Genomic DNA, 20,643 nt, shown 5'->3' with positions numbered 1-20,643 from the left:
ATTCTTTTAAACCCCTTTTACTACTTTTTAAATTGCACTCATCATTCCTCATTACATTTTCTACATTTCATGTCTCCTTTGTCTACTGTCCTTTTCAGGTTGGTAGACCCATATTCAATTTCTTTTTGGTGATTCCCTTATGTTACCATCATCAAATGGAAAAATGTACCATATTATAAGAACAAGAGTATATACATTATTTGTATGTTTTACAAGGTTGATTGAGAATATTTGACTTTGGAAAGGCAAACGTCAGGGAGCAAGATCTCCTTTATTTTGGATTGTAATACATTTTTCTATGCCTTGTGACCCTAAGATTGATCCTTGTGGTTGGTTCTGCTGGGGTTGCTATTCTGTGACCAAGAAAGTCTCACCTCTCCTTCCCATCCATGTTGGCTACTTCTGCTCCCCTGCCCCCACCTCCTTTCAGTATCATTGTAACCAGCAGGCATTTTGTAGGCACACTGTCACAGACTGAGCTGACTCTCTGTATGGCACCCCTCCACAGGATAGTCTAACTGACTGATTGCTAATTGACTACACAATTAATCAGGGGCAGACATGTTTCTCCTTTCCCTCTTGTTTGCATAGGGGCAGCAGTCTCGGAAGCCACTTTCTCTAGGTTTCCAATGCCTAAAAACCAATGGACACGGAACATTTGTCACTCTTTTTGCCTGATAAGGAACTAAGTAGTTACATCCCGGGCAGAGGGGGGGTCTGTCATTTCTACCCTCCCCGCTGTCCATTTGCAACTGCAACAATCATAAATTGGACTGCGTCTGTGTCAGTAATGAAATGTAATTTTTTAACATGTATACTGGCATATTCTGCAGTAAGGATTGCAGCATTTCGTTGCTTGTGGCAATGCCTCTCTGTGAAGCTAAAAACATGTCACAAACTGGCTTTACAGATGTGACATGCCACCTAGACTGCTGCAAGCCTCAGTGGACAAGCCAGAGTGGACATGCCTCACTACATTTGAGAGAGACAGGTCACATAATGCTGCACTCCTCACCGACTTTTTTATAAGCAGCTTCCCATTCAGATATTTTCTGTCACGTTTCATGTTATGAAACTGTTAAATAAAATATATCCACATTGTATTAGTAACTAGCACTAAATTATACTTGAATGGCCTATTAAATGAGGAGTATTTTTGATGTTACATCTTCAGAGATAGGAAAACCATATATGTGAATAAGTATAATCCATTCATGGCTTTACGGACCCAGATCCTCTAGAGTGTGTCCCCGAGTGCTGGATTTTACATTTAGGTTGCTGAGTTAGCTGAAATATCTGTAATATCACCAGTAGGCAAAGAGCTCCCTGTTGACTATGCATAGAATGAAGCTCCTGTGTGTTGTTTATTTCAGCAAGCATGTGATCTGGCTTGTGCCCATGAAATATAATACTGTTATACTTGTTTTTTGACAGAAGAATGTGAATAGATGCTATGTAGGGTGAAAACTAATTTTTTTTTTTTTTTTTTAGAAAGCTACATTCCTTTTCTTGGACACACAGAGACACACACATTAGACATGCTTATGTTTCTTAATGTGCCTTTGGGAGGAATAATTTGGTACAGCTACCTTTTTGTGTTCTCTCATACTTACATTTTACCTCCTTGGGGCTAGGAAAGTGCAGTGCTCTGCTCAGAATCAAGCCCTCAATATTTTATTTTCTATTACCACTTTTCTCCAGTCTCACTCTATAGAAATCTCTCAGGCTTCATGTTGCCTAAAACCTAATGCTGCTGCTCTAGAATTTAATGGAGTTAAACAGTTTCAAGTGCATCCATTGTATTCAAATTATTCACAGTGATACATGGCTTTAACTTATTTCTACCTAATAAATACAAATTGAAATCATATATCTGAGTAGTATTTGTACTTATTTGTAATAAGTACAAATACCAACATAAATTCTGCATCTTGGCATTTTAACTCTTGCAGTTTTATAAAATTGGATTGTTTTAACTCTACTGTTTTAAAAATTCAGGGCCAAGGCCAAGGACTGAATCACATCTTTGTATTAACAGACCAAAGTATAGACACAATGGAGAAAAAACAGGGAAACAAACAGATTAGACTGGCATGTGTGAGATCTGGACGGGATTCTTGCTCTCTTGCTCTTCCAATTGACAAGGAGGCTAGAAAGGTTGCTGAGGGAGATGTTTTCTGACACGGGAAAGGAATTTCTTGCATTACTCACCATCCCAATTTCTTGCATTGTTCACAGTGGCTCCAGCCCAATAAGAATTACTTCAAAGGTTTTATTCAGCTTATACTGTGCTTTGGACTGAAATTTAACAAGTCTACTTCAAGAAAGGCAATGAAGATTTAAGGATCGTAAGGCCTTCTGGGCTTTATTATTAATTGACATTGATAAAAAAAGAGAAACCTTCCCCTCTGCTATTTTCTCTCTTGAACACATGGATCTGAGAGCAACCAGAGTAGCTTCCAAAAATTGGACTCATACATTAATCATTCCACAATCACAGGGATTTAAACTTCAAATTCATGGAAGTGGTCACTTCTTTCAGTTCCACCTACTAATTTTTGTATTAACTTGATAAATTCATTTTCATCACAGGTATTGAAGGATCTCATAAAGCCACTTCTGAGCTCAGAAGCATCAATATTCTTAATGAGGGCCCAGACATAAAAGTAGCAGAAAATACATTAAGAACCTGATCCATCTTCCATTGAAGAGAATGGCAATTTTCTTACTGATATATCAGTAGGAAAGACTCTCATCATAATGGGAGATGAAATTATACATCAGTTAGTTGTCCAATAGTTTTGAAATCAAATAAATGCAATTTAAATGTTAAAAAAAAAATCAAAGAAATACAAGAGTGGGAACAGGATTTTAACAGACAAGTAAACAAAAGATAAAATAATTTAAAGTCCCAATAATTAAAAAAAAAAGATGGGTTGCATTAATTCCCCTTCTCCTTTGCATGTATCATGTCTATTGCAACATAAAATAAATATGTTTGCACTATAAAGCTGATAGTAACCTTTTGATCACTACATATAAATAAATATGTGATTTAATAAGCAACAATAAACATTCTTAAATGTGAAATAAATTGTATTTTATGGGGAAGGGAGAGAGAGAATATAAAATACATATGCTAGAAATGATGTTTGAATTACAGGCTTTTACTGCTTACATTTTATACATCTTAAAAGGGCAAGATGTCATGCTGCTAAATTATAGCTCAATTTAAAGAAAAAATATTTTAGCTGTTCTTCTGCTGCAAAATGCTTGCCATCCTCATATTTTCTATTTCCTCTAAGTAAGTTTTAATTAAAGTGTGGTCATGGTTTCTATTGTTATCAGAAACTGCTGATAAAAATACCGCTTTATACCGTACGGCTGGGCGTAGTCCATATATAACCAGCAAATAGACACTCAGATTTATGGGGACAATAATCATAAAAACCTGGAACTTACCTATAAAGTAGGATAGTAGTATTGCCAGGAGCACTGAGACTCCTACAGCACAGAGTGCAGTACATTTCCAACTACAGTACTTGGAAGATTTCTTGAATTTAAAAGCACTTCTTGATAGAGTGTTCCTAGGTAGTGGCCGAGTAGGGGGGGAATAAACAGAGCCGGATGCCATTGTGTAACCTGGTGTTGCAGTACTGAACAGTGGTGTGGTCCCTGTTCCTGTTTTGAATAGGAAATGCCTGTGGAAGAAAGAGAGAATATTAAAAGATTAAATGAACATTTGGAGTAAGCCATGATAACTCTCTTTCTCTCCTTACTACTGCTTCCTTGTTTTATTAGCATCTCACAACTTAGTAAATCTACAATGAGTCATAAAAGCAACACATATGACAGCACTAAAAGAAACCAGAAGAATTTTCTCTGACAAATGTGGACATGACTGTTTTGGGGTTTTTTTTCAGTCTGATGTTATAGACTACAGTGATACTAGGATAAAGTCAACATTATCCAATAGATGCTGTGCAGGTGTCACTTGAGTTTAAATACAGGGAAAATAGCACTCTCCCAAATACAGCAAAATTTGACAGTTAAAAGTTATTGGTGAAGCCAAATGATTAGTTTCAAAAGCTTTAGATTATCCCTCTGGAGAACCTATCAATGTATGATCATAGACATAGAAGCTGGAGACAGTTCTGGAGGTGCACTGGAAAAATATGGCATGCTGCGATAGAACGGCTAATACAGTATAACCTCATAAATCCAGATACCAAAAATCTGGAATTATCAAAAATCTGGCACTTCCCCCCACCGCTCTAGGATTGGCTGCCGCTCCTCCCCTGCTCTCCTGGACGTGTAGGGGGAAGCATGCACATGGCAGCTGCTGCTGCTATTCACCACCCTGCACCACTGCTCCCCGTGCGGCCGCTGCTCTGGGACCAGCTGCCGCTGCCCTGCATCCCTGCTCCACAACTGGCCGCTGCACCGGTTTCAAAAGTCCAGCATTTTCAAATTTCTGGCAAGTGCTCAGTCCTGAGCATGCTGGATTTATGAGGTTATACTGCATAGCTCACCAGTTTCAGAGGTAGAAATTTGAACCTGGCTCTTGACTTGTGTCTAAGGCACCCATACTTCACAGAATGGTGAATAGGTACCTAGTCTTTCAGACTAAGAAGTCAAAAGGCACCACATTCAATGTTCTTTACATTTCTCCATTGTGTGCTATTCGCTTCAATCGCACTAGCACAGTGGGTTGCCAGGCTTTCTGATTACAAACATTTATTTTGCAAGTGCTAGAGATGAAAAGTAAAGAATCTTTAAGGTTTGCTCAATAAGACAGTTACCATGTTAATGCTGACTATGGTTTGTGAAACTGAAATTTCTAGACAGCAGGTTTGCTAGAAGAGCATCTGCTGCCATAATTTATGTGAGCAGAGCAAAATTGGCAGAGCCCTCTAGAGGAGATATGATGTATGCTGCCAGTGGACTTTTTTCTGCCTGCATAGCTCTACCACTTCCTTAAGCTTAACTGACAAAAGTACCCTTCTGTCAGTGTAGGGTTTTGCCAGCATAAGTAATATTGGCTATGAGGTATGATTTTTTTCCGCTATTTCAGAAAATCCTTGGATTGTAGACCTAGCCTACTTCTCCCATGAGAAAATAAATTCAAATTAGGGAAATACAGTATATAAATAATCACTGGAAGGATTAAGAGCGAATATTATATAGAACTTTGGAACTGCTGGAAATGGCATCAGCTACAGAGCTACATAAAATGTATGAATATTAGAGAAAGCAAAAAAGGGTAGTAAGTTACACTGGAGTTACTGGTACATCAAAAATGAGTCTTCCCCATTATAACCTGGAAGAAATTATTAGAGATGATAAAGAAAATTTGTTCCTTGTGGATGATTTGTCCTATGGGTGATTAGTAGGCCACTTTGAACTTTGGCATGTTCTCCCTTCCTCCAGAAATTTTTATCCCAAATATCATGATCCCTGGTAATATACAGGATAGGCAACTTCATCTTCAAACAAAACTAAAGCTACCAGTAATAACAGTACATGAGGATACATTAGATCAGTGGATTCAGAAACGCTTCCACGTTTCTGGGCTTCTCCTATTCTCACAGCTCACTGGATTACTTGAGATTTCAATAGAAATTGGCTGTATTTATAGAATCATAGAAAAGTAGGGCTGCAAGGGAGCCCTGAAGGTCACTGAGAACACCCCTTGGCTTGAGGCAGGATCATCCTTACCCAAATCTCCATACAAATCCTTGTCTCACCTATTACTAAAACTACACAATCAAATAACCAAACCTAGCACAAGTAAAGTGGGGGGACATGGTGGTCAGTGTCCTGTTGCTGCAAGAGTTACCCAAATACAGGTTTCCCTCGCTTTATGCGGGTTCTGTATGTGCAAATTCACTCTTACGTGGTTACCTTTTTTATACTAAAAATTCATTGTATGCGAGGTAAATTCACTCATATGCGATCAGTGTGGTGGCAGCCCACAGTCAGCTGCTTTGTGCAGCGCATTGTGGAAGTGACGCACACCAAAATATAATCTCCTGTGTGGATCTGTGCTCCTCGCTCGTTGTCTGCGACACATATTTCTGTAATTGCCATCTCCATTTACAATAGTGCCCTGTGCTTGTGTGTACTATCTGCTGTTAGTGAGGACCAAAATTGTCTTGTAAAAGTGGAGAAATGGTTCTGGGGGTCAGTACAGTTGAGGTCTTGGAACATATCCCTATTTGTTTCATTGCAAAGTGGGTTCCCTTTATGCGAATTTGAGTTATGCGCCATTTTCCAGGAATGCATGTACAGCATAAAGTGAGGGAAACCTGTATGCCTGAGAGGTCCAGGGAAGACTAGGACTCCCCACCCCAACTACAGGGGAAAGCAAAACCCACTACAATCTGTACCAGTCTGTCCAGTAAAATTCCTTCCTGACTCTAAATGTAGAGATTGGTTCAAATCTAAGCAGAAAAACAAGACCCTCTGGCCAAGAACCACCGGGTTGCAGTCCCAGCAGAAGCACTGGCACTCCCCAGTGCCATCATCACCACGAAGTTCTCCATTTAAGGGATTTTGACATCAGACATTACAACTACCATTCCACCACCACTTAAGTCCTATACAGTAGCTTTCATTGCACCTTAAAAGTACTGTTCCCCTCCTTTTACAGATCCATTAATAGAAGCCAGGTAAGCTGACTCCTACACTGCAGCACCTACTGACTGGACCGTGCTGCCTCCTACTTTCTGGCCATGTACGTGGTATGTTTCTATATTCCAGAGAATGTGTGGACAGGATATTTCAAAAGGAATGGTAAACCTGGTGAAACTTTTATTTATTTATTTTCAAAGCCCTCTAATGTTGGTGAAGCATACCCTGCAACTTTGTGCTAACAACACTGTTTTAAAAACAAGCTTCTGTGCAAAATATGAATTCACTTGGCTGGAGACTGCTCTGGAGACTGCTCTGTGATTTTAACCATTCTTCTGCTGCTGTTTCTAGGCTGCAAATCGAAATAGGTCTTAAACCAGCTCTCAAATGGAACTGCATGTATTCTATGCTGGGGGAAACAAACTGGTGAGAACAGTCAGGCTCTGGTCACTTTTTTCTTAGAGGAAGTGAAAGCTGAGGTGTTACTTGTAGGTACAGCAGAGCTCAGCAGAGACTGTGATCCATAATCTCAAAGCTTTTGAAGAGTTAATCCTACAGATAAACCTGGGAGATGTCTGCCTATCTGTGGTGGTGCAAGCTGTCACAGCTCTCACAGTCCACCTCAGGCGTCAAGGCAATTAAAGAAAATTTTATCTTTTGTATTTGAGAGTTCAGCAGTGTGGAGTCAGAGGAAGCACACAGTGTGGCTTCTGACTTCAAGCTCTTCCCCCTTCTGCTTTGAATCACATCAGTACAATACCAGAGTGGTCACACAGGCTGGCTGAAGAAAATGTCAGGCAAAATATTAGAAAAGGTGAAACAGAGACAAAAGGAAAAAAAGGCTAGGATCTAGCACTGGTGTGAAGAAAATCTATTTGGATCTGTCTATTTCTAATGAGTGGAGTTACTAGCTAAAGGTCATCCCAGACTCTCCAGTCACATTAACTCAAAATGTTAAGTACTGAAAGTATAACACTATCAGACTTTCACATCTTGTATGCCTTAATGTTTTTTTTTCTCTGAGCCCTGCCAACTAGTGTTTCCTATGAAATGTTCAAAAGGATATGATATCTGGCAATAAATCCTGTCTGTTTCCAGATAATATTGAAGGGCTTGTGCTCTTGAAATGTAATCTGCCCACAAATGATTTTAATTATCTATCTATACAGGTTTTTATACTATATACATCACCATAGCATTTGAACAGCTAATTTTTAAAGACTAAACTGTGATTGCAGTACTTGACCATGCACTGACTTAAACAGCAATTATGCTATTTCATCTCACAAGAGAGCTTATAACTTCTATAATTGCATATCTTCATTTGAAATGTGATTATCTACCAAGAATTTACCTGATTCTCATAGAAGTGAGAATATTTAGTAAAATATTTACTAATATTTTAGTAAAAGTTTCAGACTCCAAAATCCTAAAGAAAACCACTACTTTACAAAGGAAGACTATGTTTTACATTTCTGGGCAAACAACCCTCCACTTACATATTTAAATAATATATATTTCTATTAAAAACTTGAGTTAATGTACAGGATCATTTTAGGGGGCAAAAGTTTAGTACTGAGCAATTCCAAAATTCTGATTTATCAAAGTTCCTCAGAATTAAAAATATTTGGTTGTTATATAAAAAAGAATCCTTGGTCAGAAAGATAGAGTAGGCAGCTGACTGGCAGAATGATCTGGGAACTTTTCCCTGTTTGATGCATGGCCGGTGGCTTTTATAATTTCTTTCACTGAATGATAAAGCAGAAATATCTAAGCAAATCCCTCAAAACAGCAAATTGGGAACTATGAACAAATGACTAAAAGTAAAGGAAAAATAAGTAGGACCTACTAGAACCTCTCTCTGCACCATGTGGTTATGGCTGACTGTACCTGATGATTTTCTGACAGGATTTTGCTTTTGGTCCAAGAAATGCTGGATTCATACCAAACTAGATCTTCTCTGTACTGTGACTTATCTGTGGAAACTAGAACTGTTACAGGCAGGAAGCAGAATTGTATTCAGATATTAAGAATAAATATCATATCAACACTAGCTCATGTTAGAGACTGCAATACAATTCTGCTTCCTGCCTGTACTATAACAAAACCTGAATTTAAAGAGACTTGTGCTATGCTCCCCAGACACATGGGGGCAAGACAAGGGACTTTTTAGTTTAAAAAAAAAATGTAAGCAAAAGAAAGAATGTTGTAGGAACAGAAGCTTCTTATGAGGCAAAACTCACAGCTACTTTTGATGGGAAAAAGAATATGTTCTGTGATCAAATATCAATAGCAAGGTTATTTGACAGTACCTAAGACAGAGCTCAAGGCAAGGCCTATGACACAGGAGAAACTAACAATGATTGAATGCATTCTCATTGTTTGTGGTATCAACTTTCCTTTTGTTGACGCATCCTTTTTTCACTCCCTACCTGTTCTATGTATTTGACAAAACTATTTGCTTATACAAAGAGTATTTGTATCATATAAAAAGTGTGGCTCTATAAGATGAATCTTTATGTTATAACAATTAGAAGTTATTAAACTGGTTAAATAAAATACTGCAACATTTTCTGTTACAGATTCATAAAAATGTTAACAATTGGTCTCACACTTTTGTCAACCAAAGTGAAACAAAAAGCAAAAACAAATAAATGATGTTACTCTATATCGCTTTTTAAAATGTCATACTTTACTAGATATCCTCAAGAACTTTATTATTATTCAAGTTTTACAAGATGAGCTTTGTTCCCTCTTGGGATATACTGATGTATTTTTGCCTTACAAAAAAAAAGAGAGAGATAAAAAGTCAGCAAAGATCAGTAATATAGTATCATCTGTAAGTTTTTCTACCTTTATACCAAATCATAGCTTTTTTATGATTTTATAAGTTATTTTTTAATGAACTCCTTTTGTTTTACTTTTATGCATTGGCATGTAATATCATGAAAGTCTGGATTATATACATGTACCTGTGTGTGTATGTAAATGCACATCATACTTTTGAGTTGGAAGCATTTTGGTTTTCTCTTAGTACCGTGTATATAATATGTATGTGTACACACACACATCATATACACAGTATGTTTCATGAAAATATATTACGAGAAAACCAAAATGCTTCCAACTCAAAAGTATGATGTGCATTTATAAGCTGCTGGAATTGGGATGATAGACTCTATAGCCTCCTAAAAAATGTTAGAAAGAACACACAAGACCTCTGCAAGGTGTGGGGGTCCTACAGTTTTTACAGATGTTACATCAGTATCTGGAAAATATGGTTTATCATTTGTGAGGAACCTTATAGTATAATCACCTCAGTGAAGGGGTAAGGACCGATTTTGCTGAACAGAGCATTCCCTTATATAATATGATGCTTGTTCTTTAGGATGACAGCAATTTGACATAATTGTTACTTCAGATGGAAATTGTGTTCATAACAGTGGATGTTTAACAACAACAACCTTGAACAAATTATTATGATGTACTATCATTAAAGCACCATCTAAAGAAACTGCGGGGGAAATGCATCTTTATAAGCTTGACCATATTTGAGAATGGAAAATAATATATACTCCCATGGCACAGAATGCACAGGAATAAGATGTACTGTTGGATGCTCCTAATAATTGCTTTTATAATGCCCTAAAATTGACTGATCCCACTATCTTCAATTACTGCTTCTATTGCACATATTATAATGATGAATCACATGATGCACTTTGCATCGTCACAGACTCAGATAAGGAAAATCAACTATAATGTCCAAAACTCTGCTAACGCAAAACATCTGCAATTGCTATATGGCCTAGAACTTTGAAACGGGTCATAGTTAAAAACCAAGAGAGAGGAGCTATGGGAAAAGTATTGCATCAATAATCTGACAAACAGTTTAGGGCATCTCTAATACAAATACAGCTTTAACAACATTAATTAATAACAATAGTAGAGGAATAAAATAATATATCTTTTTGATGTAAAAGGAAAGGAACAATAAAGGCATACTTTGGCTTAACTATCTCAAAATAAGTAAAAATAACCACAGTGGATCAGACCAGTATCCAGTTTTCAGCAGCAGTCATTTGAAAGTTCATGATCCTTCCAAAGTTTTTCTTTTTTTGTTTTTTAACCAGTTTACTCTTGTAATTCTGATAATCTTGTTCATAGAAATATCCAATCTTTTTTTTTTTTTTTTTTTTACTGATGCCATGGTCTCAATGATATCTTATGACAATGAGTTCAATGGGCTGTGTAAAAAAGTATTTTCCTTTATTAATTTTCAGTTTGTTACCTTTCAATTTCATTGAATGGTTGAAGAAGCATTAAATGAAAATGAAAGGTTGCAAACAGAAAATTGATTTGTTCTTGTATTATGATTAGGTACCACTTGTCCCACAGCACATACAGAAAATGTTTGCATAATTCACTGTTTCATTCAATTTCTTTCAAGGATAAAGTGGGCGTGTCTAGACTATATATAAGTTTTAATGCGCATTAGCCTATATGAATGTGCATTAAAGCATCACAAAAAACCCCTCTGTACTGTTCAGCTGATGTGCATAAAAATAGGTTCATGTGCATTTTTCTAGTACCTCACAATGGAGGTACTGGATTTAATGCACATTACCCAAAGCACATCGAGTAACGTGTACACATGCCAAGTATGCGGTACAATTAAAACCATACTTATTTATTGGTGTGCAACTGCTTTCCTACATGGGGAAACCCAAATTTGAGCCTTTATGGGCATGTCCAGATGTGCATGGACATTTGATTCCTGGGGGCAAGTAGCAGTGGCACACCTTGTGCCGCAACTACTTGTCTCAGGGAAACGCCCATGCCATGTGCATTTTGGCACACTGTGCTGGCCACAGCAGCCTTACCTGGGGTCCTGGGGGGGCCTCCAGGGGCTGCAGCTGTGGCTATCCTGTCAGACGGAGCCTGGTCGGCATCCACAGAGTAGGTCTGGGTGGCCTGGCTCTGCTTTTCAGCAGTGCAAGCTGCCCAAGTATGTGCTGCTTGGGGTTTTTTTCCCCCATGTTTTTTTTAACCCCTGGATACCCAAGGGTAAAAAAAACCTGCAGGAAAAAAAAATGGAGCAGTGCACACACAGGCAGCGCACCCTTGCAGCGCAGAGAACACCAGACTGTGCAGTATGTGGCACTGCAAATGTGTTTGCAGCGCCGCATACCGTACACCCATGCTCATCTGGATGTGCCCTAAGGGTCAGACAGAGGCTAGGACAGAATCTTGCCACCTGGTTTATTTTTGGATTAGCAGGTGAATGCTACATACAGATACCTGTCATGATGGCCCAAGATAAAAGATGTAACAGACGGAGGAAAGGGAATTAATTTTGGACTGAACTGAGGGGAAGGAAAAGGGAAACCATTACTTCTGTCATCTTAATTTTTTACCTTCACTGACCATCATTACAGCAAGTTTTTTTTCTTCACGTGCTAAGATCTATTAATTTGTTACAAGCTCTTCACTGCATTTACAGTTTAGTGTAAAACCAGACCTAACAGCTAGTGGAATTCTTGATCTCTGAAATTCCCTCCATTTGAGACTGTTATCAACCAAGATAATCCCATTCTCCTCCCCTAAACTACAGGTCATGTTATGTATTCTTTGTGGAAAAAGCACATTTTTCACATTGCAGAGGATAGGAAATCCACTGCAACAAATCAGGTTTTTGAATGTGAATTTCTCTCTCTCTCTCTCATATGGATGACCAGTCTGTTTCCATTGTGGATTGGAGCTGAGGAACTTGTTATCTGAGGAAAAGGTAAGAACAGATATTATTTCTAGTCTTCATTGTGCTATGGTTCACAGTTTATTCAAAAAGGATTTTCACAGATTTGTCCATTTATAGTGAGATGCTGGAATATTTTTAAATACTGGTATCCATAATTAGATGTGGCTTATATCCTCCATATTCTATTCAGCACTAAGACTGACCAATTGTAAACTTTTGGTGGATCCATGTACTGATGATCATAAGATCATCCACCATGCCACAGAACACAACATGGGTTCTGAACCTGGAGACTGGCAGCATTCCTAAGGACATGATTTTGATGCTTAGTAGAATAAAGAATATTTACTAAATTTATTTGTGGAATGAAAATTATGAAAATTGTGAGAACTACTTGCCTGAATTAAAAGTAAAATACAGTGTTTTAGGAAGGAAGTTCCTACTTCAAAAAACTCGTATGTTTGGAGATAATAGATATCAGAAGGTCTACTTTACAGACTGCCCATAAAAGGTGCAATCTAGGTAGTCCTGTTAGGATCAGAATGTGGTTCCAAGGCCTGTTCTACTGAATGTAGAGCTGAGATAAAGGCTGCTGCTCTAAGAATGCACATAATATTGAGATTTGTAACAAAAATGTTATTTCTTGAACTCGTCATTAATATTTTATTAAAGACACGACACTTCTTTGCCTAGTCTCTTTTATATGCTCACATCACACTTCCTTCTAGAAGAATACACCTTACTTGTTGAACATGTTGGTTAAAATACTAGCCAGTAGAATCAGATAATCCCTTAATTCAAGTATTCATTTTGAACCTATTCGAGCCAGCATGGAGATTTTGTTTTTGAAATATCAGGCATCTCCTGGGAAAAACAATGGACTTAGTCTTTAGGTTAATCAGGCCTGAAGAGACAGCTTTTTCAGTCAGAAACACGGAGTATTACAACACTCTCTCCTTCCTAACTGTCATATGGTCTGGGGAAGTACTGGACAAGACATATATAATGTTTCCCAGCTTTGAGACAGATCATTCACTATCTCATGTGTTAGGTACTAACACAGAAAAGGCAACAGAATACTTTATTTTCTGTTTCCAGATGGAGAGATCAATCATCATAGCTAAAACTGACTTATGAACGTAAATATTTCTGTGTGTAGGTTTCTTTAACTCACTCCAGGCTCTTTCCATGGAAGCCCGGGTGTCTGTCTCTTCCTTACTTTGCTCAACTGAGGGACTTCTGGGGTATGGCTGATCTGTTTATCTATGAAAATTCACTCAGACATATTTAGTGCACCTCTACACATTCAGGTAAAGGCAGGATAGGATCTGATGTGTCATCCACACAACTGTCCCTCCTGCCATGCCACACATGCATGGAAGGAGGCGTGATTGTGTGATCCAGCTTGAGATCCAATCAAGCCTTATTGCCAGTGCAGGGGGAACCCAGGATTGCAAGTAGAAAGCTCTCATGGTTTGGAGGCCTGCATCTGACAGAGCTCGCAGCTGTGGCAGCATCCTATGCCTTCTTTTATCATGCTATTAATTGATTGAAAGTGTGGCTAGGTCACAATTTAAGTCACCATTCACTGGTTAATCATGTCTTAAGTGTAACGTGTAGGTGGGGCTTAATTGTCACAATTAGAGCACATCTGTTATTCAGAATAAAATCAGGGATCTGAGATACAAATTAATCACTGTGTTCTGGCTGGTGGATGCTGGATTCTCTCTCTTTTGGATTTATATTGGATCTGAATCAATTCATGATCCTCAGCTGGGAACTAACATGGGGATTGCTCTACCTGGCTTGCTAATGGGTAGATCATGGCAATAAATCTGAATCTCTATTCTCAGTTGAAGAACCAGATGGGATGGGAAAATTTATCTCTGCCAACTGACATTATAGGAGATGCGGAAAGGATATCACAAATTATCAAACACATTTTATATGAACTCTGGTTTACTGAAGCATGAGACCAGCTCTTCCCAACAGGCTCTAATAAGAGCTCCAATAAGAGTTTTGTTTCTCGGATAGCACTTATTTTCCTTTATGCCTGCCTTCATCTTCTGTTAACATTCTTTGAAAATGAACCTTCTAGCTGCTAGTATTCATCCTGAGCACAGGCTCATGACTAGCTTCCATGGTACCATATGTCTATGTTTATCAGAAATCCAAGCCACTCCAGAAACAATGTCACTCTGCATGTTTGTCTTCACTTTCTCCTTGGACAGAGCTCTGATCAGACAAACAGTCCAGGAAGATATAAAAGCTACTTGATGTCAGTGTTAATGCTGCCAAATCTTGAAAAACTCCAGGAGCTCTTGTCAGATCAAATGGCACTGATCAATTCTAGAGAAAAAAGCTGCTGTCCACATGCAAAAAAGGATGCGTCTGTGGGAATACACAGATAAATCTCTATCAGGAAGTTATTTGGATTTTTCAGATGGAGTCCTCCTTTGTCTGTAATGACACTCATTTCAGTTTGAACTCATGTACATTTGGGAACCTTTTGGCTTCATAAATTGGAAGTTATGGATACTAGGAAGAAAGAAATAATGCAGTATTAGTGAGCTGATTACTTGCTTATTTTTCCACATCTGGCTTCTGCTGGTTCATCACTCCACAGCCAGTTGCAACTGGCTAGAGAAGTTAGGAACATGACTCACACAAAGAGGCAGCCAGGAATGACAGCCCAAGGTGGAAGGTGGTGAAAACAGCCTGATTTCCTATTTCTTTAGGCGTACCAAAAAATCCCCTGCTGCCTTAAATCCTCACAGGGAGCAAGGGCAAAGATGTACTACTCTAGCTTATCTACGGGACTGTCCAACCTCCTCATTGATTTACGGCTCGATTTACACTTCTGATTTGGACATCTGACCTACCTTTCCTAAGAAGGAAGAAGGTAGAACAGGATGGCACATAAGAGCAACTCATTCAGAGAAGCATAAGTTTCCACAGGTGACAGCCTACTTTGTTAGATGTTAGGAGGAAGATTATTTTGTGTGTGTGTGCATCCACACACATGTATCCAGAAGAACCAGCACAGCTGTTGTCTGGCCTTTGTGGTATTGATTGTATTCTGTGATGATAAGCGAAGAAACCAAAGCGTAGAATCAGATATGACATTTTTCAATATCAAGATACGAATGTAAGATGTTTATGATACAACTGTAAGGGCTGCATGATTCTGTAGCAATGAAGTGCAACAAAATTGCTCCAAATTTGACAATGTCATTCAAGGTTTGGGGCATTTATCTAATTTGGATTACTACATGACTATGCAGACATAACCATGAGACTGTAATTGTTGACACATGTTCCCACATGGCAGCTCTCCTTCCTCTTTTTTAAAGTGCTTATAATGTGCATTTGTCCATACACAAGCATTAAGAATTAACAAACATGTTTCACTTTGTGAAGAAGAGCAGCTGTGCTACACTCCAAGAAAGTAAGTGGAGGAACAAGCACTGATTATATTTATTTTCCCTCTACGAGTTCATAATCCTGCTTAAGAGGTAAAAGCAAACTAGGATCAGAGATAACTACTTGAAGCATTTTTGGAGTGATCTCCTCAAACAAGCCAGGCTTTCTGCTTGCTCTCAAAGAAAGTACTAGTCTAGGGTTCAAGGCTGACTCCACAGAAATTCTAATCTCTTTACTGCTTGCAAAACACATGGGACAGAATGGTCTATTACCCAAGGAATCTCAGCTTGAGTGATTAGTAGGAATTACCAGTGAAACTTGTTATGGAGGTGGTGACAGTGGGAGAAAGCTGGACACAAAACACTTTTACTTCAGTTTTGGAACTGGCAGGGGCCCTGGTATTCCCACTGCCCTGCATTTCATAAAAAGGCACAGGGAGAAGAGGCCATCTGACCTCTGCAGTCAAGTGTGGCTATGGGAACCATTGTCCACCTGTTGTACTTGTCACTATAGAATATATGCCTCATGGTGATGACGGGAAGACTGGTGAGAGACTTTCCATGCAATACTGCCTAGATCCCCCTTCCCCACCCAGACTGTGCTATGAGGTGAAACTGGTCCAGAGTAGGTTGAATTCTCTAAACAGATACTCAATAAAATGGTGAAATAAGGTACATGAGTTTTCCTTTTGCCTCTGATCCTTTTGTCACCATCATTTGCTCTCTGCAGTCTGTAAACAAGGTTGGGAATTAGATAAATTACCGAGTCAAAATGCTAAACAGAATTTTGAAAAAATGATTTAAACTGCCCCCCAGAAAACATCTGTGGTAGACCTACTTTACCTGCTGTGCTACCAGTCTTTGTGGAGGCAGATAAAAACTGGAAGAAATTTCTGGGGTAAGGCTTCCTTTTCTGTCAGTGACTGATAGGTCTGGCTCTGCCTGCAAGCTGTAAGCAGGCTGAAATTCCATAGCAATAATAATCTATGAACCTTAGCAAGAAGAATGAACCTGTCAGCTCATGGAGAAAGAGTTGTTACCACAGGGTAACTGCAGCTCTTAGAGAAGTTGAAGCTAGCATGAATCCCACTCTAGATGTGTGAAATCAAGAGTCTTTTGAAGAACAGTATATGTTGGGGCTATGCATTTACCCCAAGGTCCCTTATACTCCAGTGTTAGTGCATAAAGGATGGAGGGTCTGTGACCCTATCTCCCTTTGTGTCAATTCAAAGCCTACTGTAGCAGAGGATAACAATGGTAGGGATGGAGAACATGTGGTAGGACTGACACTGATAACAGCATCTTGTAGAATCAGTTCTACAGGGCGAGTAACGGTTGTTCTTTGGGCATGTATCAGTGCAGATCTCATGCTAAACATCGGGCCAGAAGCACCCACTCAAGCTGGTGGGATAGGGCATTAACCCCTAGATCAGTGGAATAGTGATCATAGCAGTATTCTCCCAAACTTAGTGTCTACCATGGCAATGAGATCTAATGGATAATGCTTAAAGTCAGTGGATCACTCCATGACACTGCATTGCATGTTTTATAATCTGGCACAATATTGAAGCAGAAAGAGGATGTACCTTGTACTTTGGTAGAGTGAGCCTTGATATTCATTAGGAAAGTTGCCTGGAGAAATACACTGTGTTTCTTACTTATGTATTCTTTGTGATGAGATGGCTTGGCCTTTGGAATGCCTAGCTATAGCCAGAAGTGAATGAGGACACAGTCTAAAAAAGTTTGGTTCCATTGATGTAGTAAAAGGCGCTGGAAACGTTCAGGGGGTTTAACTTCTTTCCTGAGGCAGCATGAGGCTTCAGAAATAAGACAGGCAAATTGATTGATCAATTCAGATATAAGGCACCTTAAGAATGAGGTCAGGGCAATAAAACATTGTGTAGGAGAGTCAGACATAAGTGCTTGAAGCTCACTCCCTCTTGGCTAATATGACAGCAACTGGGAAGACTGTATTTAGAGTGAGATGAAGGAAAAAGTATTCTCGAAAGAGGTTGAAAAAGAAGATGGTATAAAGTCATTAGGGTTATCTCATCTTCATGACACTACATTCAGAGTTTAATGGACTCCAAAGACAGAAGGAATGAATGGGCCCCCCCCTTGCTTGTTAATATAGCACACTGCATTGTGTTGTCCATCAAGATCTGCACTGTAAAATTCTGGAGAACAGATGGCTCTGAATTCTACTGTTGAAGGGATGTTGTTATTGCGATGGTTCAGGAGATATGCAAGAGGCAAGAATTCTTGTGGGTGATATCTTTAATTGAACCAACTGCATGGTTGGGATAGACATAGGCAAGCTTTTGCGTACCAAAGTACCCTTCCTTAGGTATCTGGGAGAGAAGCTTTGCTGTGTTAGTTCTGTTGTGTCTGCTTCTCTCCCAGAACACGCTTGCCACCCTGCTCCATGTGCAGCCTCCCAGGAGTGAGGGCAGGAAGTAAAAGACAGAGGAGTGAAGAATTGCCTAAAGAACCTAGTTGCCATGGTATGAACAACAGTGCAGGTGGAGGGGGGAGAGGAGGGAGGGGAATGGGCCATGCCAGAAGCCTGTGGGCCATATGCTAACCCTTCGGGGGCTGTATGTATCAGAATATCAGTAATTTGATCTGCAAAACTTATTGGGCTCTAGCATATCATTGAATAGGTCAAGATAAATACTTTGTGAATGCCACACTGACAATTTCTTAAGTGGTCTTGATTATGACTTAAGGGGGAGTCATAAGGAGCAGTCCTCCTCCTTGGGGTCACTTCCTAATGGCAGGGGAAAGGGCTTTAGTTGCACTACACAGACCTCTGCCATTTGACTGTACAGCAGGTTCTCATCTTCTATACCAGCGGCTCCCAAACTCTGACAGATTGCGCACCACCAATTTAAAACGATACAACCTTAAGTACCACCAGCAAATTTTTCAGTTCAACCTTGAGTACAACCAGTAAATTTTTGTCATATAAACTAATTATAATAAATCTGTTAACATGTACCACTGACAGGTTGGCTGCATACCACTGGTGATACCCATGCTACAGATTGGGAACTGCTGCTCTATACAAACCAACATTAGCCCAGTCTCTTTTTGCTTATCTACTCCTAGACTCCAGTTAGTCCTTAAGCATCTTACTGCCTTCCAATCTTGCCACTCCGGTCTTCTTGCCCAGCCACATATAGCTTTTCACTCTGGACTTCCATAATCAGACTGCCCTGCATTGCTCCAAGTTTTCTGTCCTCCTCCCGTTCACTTCCTTGCTCATTCTTTCCAGTTCTTCCCCAGCTCCTGGTTCATTTTCCCCAGACTACTTGTCCAGCCACTCATAGGTTCTACAGTTTACCTCCTTACCCCAATCTGACTCCCTTTCGCTCTACCTCAGAATCTACTAAATCTCAAGTCAATCTTTTTTTCTCACCTCTATTGGTTTCAGTTCTCCATGTCTAACCTCAGTGCTCTGCCTCTCCCATCAACTCCACATGGTTCCTTTTCTCAGTCTCTGCTCAGCCAGTCACAATTTTCCATCCATTCCCCTTTTTTCACTTGTTCTCAGTCCTCTTGTTGAGCTAATCCCCAGTCTCCCCTAATTTCTAGTTAACAATCCCCTTCCCCAAGCAGTCTATACCTCCTTTCTCAGTTCATCCCAACAAATCCTAGTTTCTTGCTTCTCGTTCCAAAGCTTCAATCTCATTCCTTCACCCCCATTCTACTGCCTTCAATCCTTGCTATCTGTGGCTCTTATCTCTGCATTTGAACTGGGTGTCCTCTTTTTCCTGCTACCTGAGCACCTGTAGAAAGGAGGGACGTTGAGAACAAATAGATAGGCTCCCTCATTTCAGTTATGATGCCCTGACCTGGACCCAGAATAGTTTGGATAATGAGAAACTGCAGCTACAGGGAAAGTCCTCCTCAGTTCTGGGTTGGAGCAAACTTGTTTTGGATCACATCCTCTGGGGAATTTGGCTGTAAGTTTCTGGCAAGTCTCAACTAGGCAATGCAAACATGCATTTTTTCAATGGCTTTTAACTTGTCCAAATTTGGTAATTGTTTCCTCACAGGAATCACTAAAAGCACATTCCTAAAACAAAGGTTACCCTTAGATTAACTCTAAGACCTTGCTCTCACGTACAGAAGAACTACTAGGTCTGAAAGGAAATGCTACAAGAGATTTTAAATAGGAAAAACACTGTATCTCCCTGCCCTCTTTCTTGGAAATGACTGCATAATCGTGGCAAAATTTAAAAATAAATGAAGAATACAAAAATTCAGGCCAGGGCAGTTGACCAGTATGGAAGATTTCAGCAGAAACACTCAAAATCTCCTGAAGTCTTAGGCCATGTACAGGCATGACATTTCTAGCAGGGAGAATTTCTCTTCTGGTAGAAATGATAATTGTACAAATGTTTATTCAATCTCTCCCTGGGGTAACAGGCTTTTATGCTCCCCTCTGTGTCTGCTTTGGGAGGGGAACAGCGGGGACCACCTCAGGGTTGGGGCTTTGCATCACTGCTCCCCTCCCAGACCAGTCTCAGAAGAGAGGGGAAGAGTGGGGCATTGCTCCCCTCTTTTTCCTCAAGCCATAAACTGCCTGGTCTAGGGAACAGGATGGGGTAGGGGCTTTGTCCCTTGCTCCCTCCACCCCCAGAGGAAGGTAGGTGCCTGCAAGTGCTGGCGGCTTTGAAGTGTCAAAGTGTCACATGGCATAACACTTGCAGAGCCCTGCACCCACAGCCATATATGCAGGGCTGTGACTGCTGGGTTTAAATTAAAAAAAAACAACAACAAAAAACCCGGGGCCCACAGCCTCACTAGGGTCCCCAGTCTAGG

At 39.7% G+C, this 20,643-nt stretch overlaps 1 protein-coding gene across 9 annotated transcripts in view; it reads right to left on the bottom strand.

Moving 5' to 3' along the window:
* Positions 1–20,643, bottom strand: part of TENM3 (teneurin transmembrane protein 3) — a 540,570-nt gene that overhangs the window by 158,577 nt on the left and 361,350 nt on the right. For all 9 annotated transcript variants that reach the window (XM_025207579.1, XM_025207580.1, XM_014521286.2 and 6 more), the window contains one exon: positions 3,463–3,701. In XM_025207579.1, coding sequence (XP_025063364.1) covers positions 3,463–3,701 — 239 coding nt within the window. The remainder of the gene's footprint in view (positions 1–3,462; positions 3,702–20,643) is intronic.

Source organism: Alligator sinensis, unplaced genomic scaffold, assembly GCF_000455745.1.
Source record: "Alligator sinensis unplaced genomic scaffold, ASM45574v1 scaffold354_1, whole genome shotgun sequence".
Classification (NCBI taxonomy): domain Eukaryota; kingdom Metazoa; phylum Chordata; order Crocodylia; family Alligatoridae; genus Alligator; species Alligator sinensis.
The sequence above is the reverse complement of the archived record's forward strand: the minus strand, read 5'-3'. Positions and strand labels throughout refer to the sequence as shown.